The sequence below is a fragment of the Amaranthus tricolor genome, chromosome 13 (genome assembly GCF_026212465.1).
Source record: "Amaranthus tricolor cultivar Red isolate AtriRed21 chromosome 13, ASM2621246v1, whole genome shotgun sequence".
In the NCBI taxonomy this organism is placed as follows: Eukaryota; Viridiplantae; Streptophyta; class Magnoliopsida; order Caryophyllales; family Amaranthaceae; genus Amaranthus; species Amaranthus tricolor.
This window is the reverse complement of record NC_080059.1, coordinates 20805585-20810117: the sequence shown is the minus strand read 5'-3', so window position 1 is coordinate 20810117 and position 4533 is coordinate 20805585. Positions and strand designations below refer to the sequence as shown.

Genomic DNA, 4533 nt, shown 5'->3' with positions numbered 1-4533 from the left:
GGATACACTCAGACATATGGGATTGATTACTCCGAAACTTTCTCACCAGTAGCCAAGATAAACACCATTAGAGTATTGTTCTCTGTTGTAGCAAATAAAGATTGACCTCTTCATCAGTTTGATGTGAAAAACGCCTTTTTTCATGAAAGCATTGAAGAGGAAGTGTACATGGAAGCACCACCTGGGTATTCCCAAGAGTTCAGTATAGCAGAAGGGTGCAGAATTAAAAGGGCTCTTTACGGCCTAAAACAATCTCCGAGGGCTTGGTTTGGGAGATTCACCACAGCAATGAAAAAGTTTAGCTATAGACAATGCAACTCAGATCACACACTATTTCTAAAGAAGGGAAAAGACAAGATCACCTGTCTAAAAATCTATGTTGATGATATGGGTAACCTTAAATATTTTCTTGGTATTAAGGTTTTGAGATCAAAACGGGGAAGTTTTATTCATCAAAGGAAGTACATTCTTGATTTCTTGGCAGAATCAGGAATGCTTGACTGTAAACCAGCTGAAACACCGATTGTGGCCAACCACGGGCTCCAGATCCTTGATGGTGCAAAATTAGCTAATCGGGAACAATATTAGAGAATGGTGGGAAAGCTTATCTGCTTGTCTCACACAAGGCTGAACATAGCATATGTTGTAGGAGTAATGAGTAGATTCATACATCTTCCACTAATACAACACATGGCAGTTGTGATGAGAATCCTAAGGTACTTAAAGGGGATAAGCAGCACATGCATTTACTTCGGCAAGAATGATCACCTAGATATTCTAGCCTACACAGACGCAGATTGGGTGGGGGATCGTGGTGGTAAAAAGTCCACTTGTAGGTATTTTACCTTGGTGGGTGGAAATCTGATTACATGGAGAAGTAAGAAACAGAAGGTAATTGCCCTTTCAAGTGCTGAAGCGAAGTTTCGAGAAATTGCTAAAGGGATAACAAAAATCCTATTGATTCGAAAACTCATGAATGAGCTTGATTTTGCACCAAAAAAAAGGTATTTATTGTGATAAAAGGCAGATATCAACATTTCAAGGAACCCAGTTCAGCATGATAGAACGAAACATGTTGAGATTGATAGACATTTCATAAAGGAAAAGCTTGAGAGGAAAATCATCAGTCTGCCATTTGTTAGATCGAAGGGTCAACTTGCAGATGTTCTCACAAAGGTCGTTAGTTTTGAAGTCTTTTGTACAACACTGCGCAAGTTGTGCATTGGAGATCCTACGACCCAACTTAAGGGGGAGTGTAGGAAATAGTAGTACATCAGAATATTTATATATTGTTTCCTTTTAGCTAAGTAGTTTGTGTATAAATATCGGTGTAATTCATCATTAAGCAATAATACAAACTAAGTATTAAAAATCCAAACCCTAATCGCAATATTATTTCTGCATTCTAATTTTATTCAGAACAAGTAGGTACATCAAAAAATACATATTGCTCCATTTACTTGAAAAACTTCACGTCTGGGTTTCTTATAGACTTGAGCCACATATCTGCAACTATTCTTGAGGAAATACTCCATAATAAATCCTGGCCCTTTGAGCTTGGAGATTTTCCAATTTTCGCTGCCCTACCCATATTGTGTGCTATGAGCCACTGCATAGCAGTCAATCTCTGCTTCTCAGTATCCCAACTATTTCTCTTTTGCCCTGTTTGAACTTTCATTCCCCCAACATGCAAACTGGAAACTTTAAATTTTGTTAACTCATCTTTGTCTTGTTTCATCTCAGCAGGATTAGCGTGAACCAGTACTAAAACAGGCCCACCAACTGCTTCATTTCTCCTCAATGGGTCACGCAACTGAACCAACATCACCAGTGCGATGGTTTCTGACTCTTTATGCTCATTATTTTTTATCCACTCATCAAGCGGGATTGCTGAAGCAAGTGGGTTATTTTGTTCCTTTTGACTGCCCTTCCCACCAAGTGGAGAGACATCAAAGGGAGCATCTTCTTCGACCATATTAGCTTGTATTTTCAGTGCATCGATTGCCATAGCTTCAATCTTCTGCATTGAGAATGGCAGAATTTCTTCTGCTGTTATTGGATCTTCGTTAACATTCCAAAGCCCTGTGGTAATTCGTTCTTTCCTGCCTGTGCCCATGGCATTTGCAATTTTTTTAATGGTAGCAAGGGTACGAGCAGCACTTGAACTGGCGCCTTCCTTCTTTCTCCCACTGATGATTGTTGATGCAATGCCTTCAAAAGCTACTTGTTCAGCAGTTTTCCCCATCAGCTCTTCTATGGGCATCAAAGACAGAACTTCTGAGCAAAATTGTTCAACCCCAATAGCAGCCATCCTTTGAAATAGCTCAAACCCATTGATGGATTTGTCCAAAGTAAGAACAAAAGGTTTAGATATCTGCATTGCAAGCTTTGGAGTGTCTGTCTTTGATACCTCTATGCTTAAAGGATTTGTAGCAGCTAAATACCCTCCATTTCTTGTCTGAACTACAGACCCCAAACCCTTGCCAAGGTCTGGTAGAAAAGCTCTCGACTCAGCATCTGCAGTATCCTCAGTTTCGTCCAGAGTGAAAGCGGGCATCTTAAATTGAAATTCGTCAAAGTAACCTGCTTCCTCGTCTTCAAGCATCTGAAGGAATTCCATTGTCACAGTTTCTTCATCAGCATCAAGCTTCTCTGCTTCCGTTTCTTCATTTGTTTGCTCCATTTTTTCTTCAATCATCATTGATTCAAGTGCTTTTATCTGTTGAGCTATGGAGTCCAACTCTGTTAATCTGTTCAGGTGGACATGATCATGTACCACTTCTTTCACTACCTCACTTGTTGATGACCCATCTTCAGCTTTTTCAGTTACATCCTCATCTTTGGTTTCTTCGGTATCCTGCATCTCTACACCTTTGTCCACCACTTCAAAATCTGGAAGATCAATATCCTCTACTGTTGAATCTTCTTCTACTTTCGGCTTCTGAGGTTCTACTACAGGTGCAGGCTCATCAAGGTTCAGGTGCTCAATACCTTGAATATCTGCGGTGGTTCCTGGTTGAGATGGAGTCCAAACTTCTGCGCTACTCGAAAGCTTGGGACTGGGTATGCTGAATGATGATTTGGACTGTTTCCGTCCAAATGTAGAAGGTGATGCCTTTTCTTTTCCTGACTTTAATCTGTCAAACTGAGTGAACAATCCTCCAGCTCCATCTTTCTCCATCACCTGGAACGCTAATTTCAGAAGAAGTTGTCCGCCCTTTGCCTTTCCTGAGAGGTCAAAACTTGTGTCCCACTGTCGTATTCTGGTACCCTCAGCATTCTTCTCGAGCGATTTCTGAATAAGGCGGCTCAAATCCACCGAGCTTCTTCCAAAGTCGAGTTCTGACGCATCAAGAGAAAAAAGGTAAATCAGAAAGGGTCGTGGTTCAAATTTCATCTGTTGCTTATCACTGGCTTGTGAGCAATAAACATGGCATCTAATGAATAAGGTCTCCTCGAAATCAGCTGCTCCTTGGGAGACCCTTGATGGCATTGTATTGACCGCCCCGTCTTTAGTTTCCTTCTTCCTGACACAAACTGAGAGCCTAAGCCCATTCATTGATGTCGGCAGACCCTGAGCTGCAACCACTTCTACAGAAAAGAGGCAGCTCAGTTTCTGCATTCCAATATGCGACAGAGCTCGCATTGGCTTCCATTTCCAGATTCCCTTTTTGTCTTTGGATGGAGTATCATCCTGATCAAAAAGCTCAACTTCTCTCTCTTTATCTTTCTTCTGCTGATTTTGAACATCATCGTCCTTAGTCCGAGAACGCCAGGGAGACAGGGACATTCGCCTGGCTTTGCTCTTGGGCCTGGTGTCATCAATCGTAGCTGTGTCTGCTTCATCGGCTGTAGGAATGGGAGGAGCAGAAGACCGAGGGAGGGCGAGTGACGCAGTTCTTCTGGTTGCAGAAATGTGAGACTGGTAAAGAGAACTGCTGAGTACTTCTAGTTCTTCTAACAGTTTTGTGTTTGATTCTGAAGCCATTACAATTGGCTTTTGGGTAATTCAAAATAATATTGGTATTGAAGGTGTATGCTTGGGGAAGACTAAGATGAGGGTATAGATTAGGAGGTAAGTAAGGAGTGTTTTATGAGGTGGTAAGTTAAGACATTGGATGTATCTTTGGTGGTGTTATGCAAGCCAATGAAATAATTGTGTGGGCAAAATAGATTACACGAATGTGTGAAGGATAAGAGAGGAAAGTCATCAGTTTTTGTGTTTTTATTGAATTATAGTAGTAGAAGTATTATTGAAAAGGACTAAAGGATTTTAGGTAGATAATTTAATGGTCCCATATATGAAAATTTATTGTTTAGTTTGGTGCTACTTGTTGATTTTGGTTTTGGCATATTCATGGATTTAGGTAGATAGTTAAAATACATCCTTTTAATCAATGAATTGATCGGCACCACATTTAGTCATATATTATACTTTGTCTATCTGAACTCACTGTTTTTCGTGTGAAATTAATCGGCAGAGGCAGACAGTACCCAACCCCAGCCTCAATTTACCTGAATGGTTATATCATT

At 40.6% G+C, this 4533-nt stretch overlaps 1 protein-coding gene across 1 annotated transcript; it reads right to left on the bottom strand.

Annotated features, from left to right (window-relative positions):
* Positions 1 to 1311: 1311 nt before the first annotated feature.
* On the bottom strand, positions 1312 to 4214 carry LOC130799003 (protein PLASTID MOVEMENT IMPAIRED 1). The gene has a single exon (XM_057662106.1). It carries the CDS (start codon positions 3986 to 3988, stop codon positions 1457 to 1459), a length of 2532 nt encoding a protein of 843 aa, XP_057518089.1. The 5' UTR covers positions 3989 to 4214; the 3' UTR covers positions 1312 to 1456.
* Positions 4215 to 4533: the final 319 nt, after the last annotated feature.

Bases quoted from the DNA above. Each gene is read 5' to 3' on its own strand.
- LOC130799003 (XM_057662106.1), bottom strand. From the start codon at position 3,988: ATGGCTTCAGAATCAAACACAAAACTGTTAGAAGAACTAGAAGTACTC.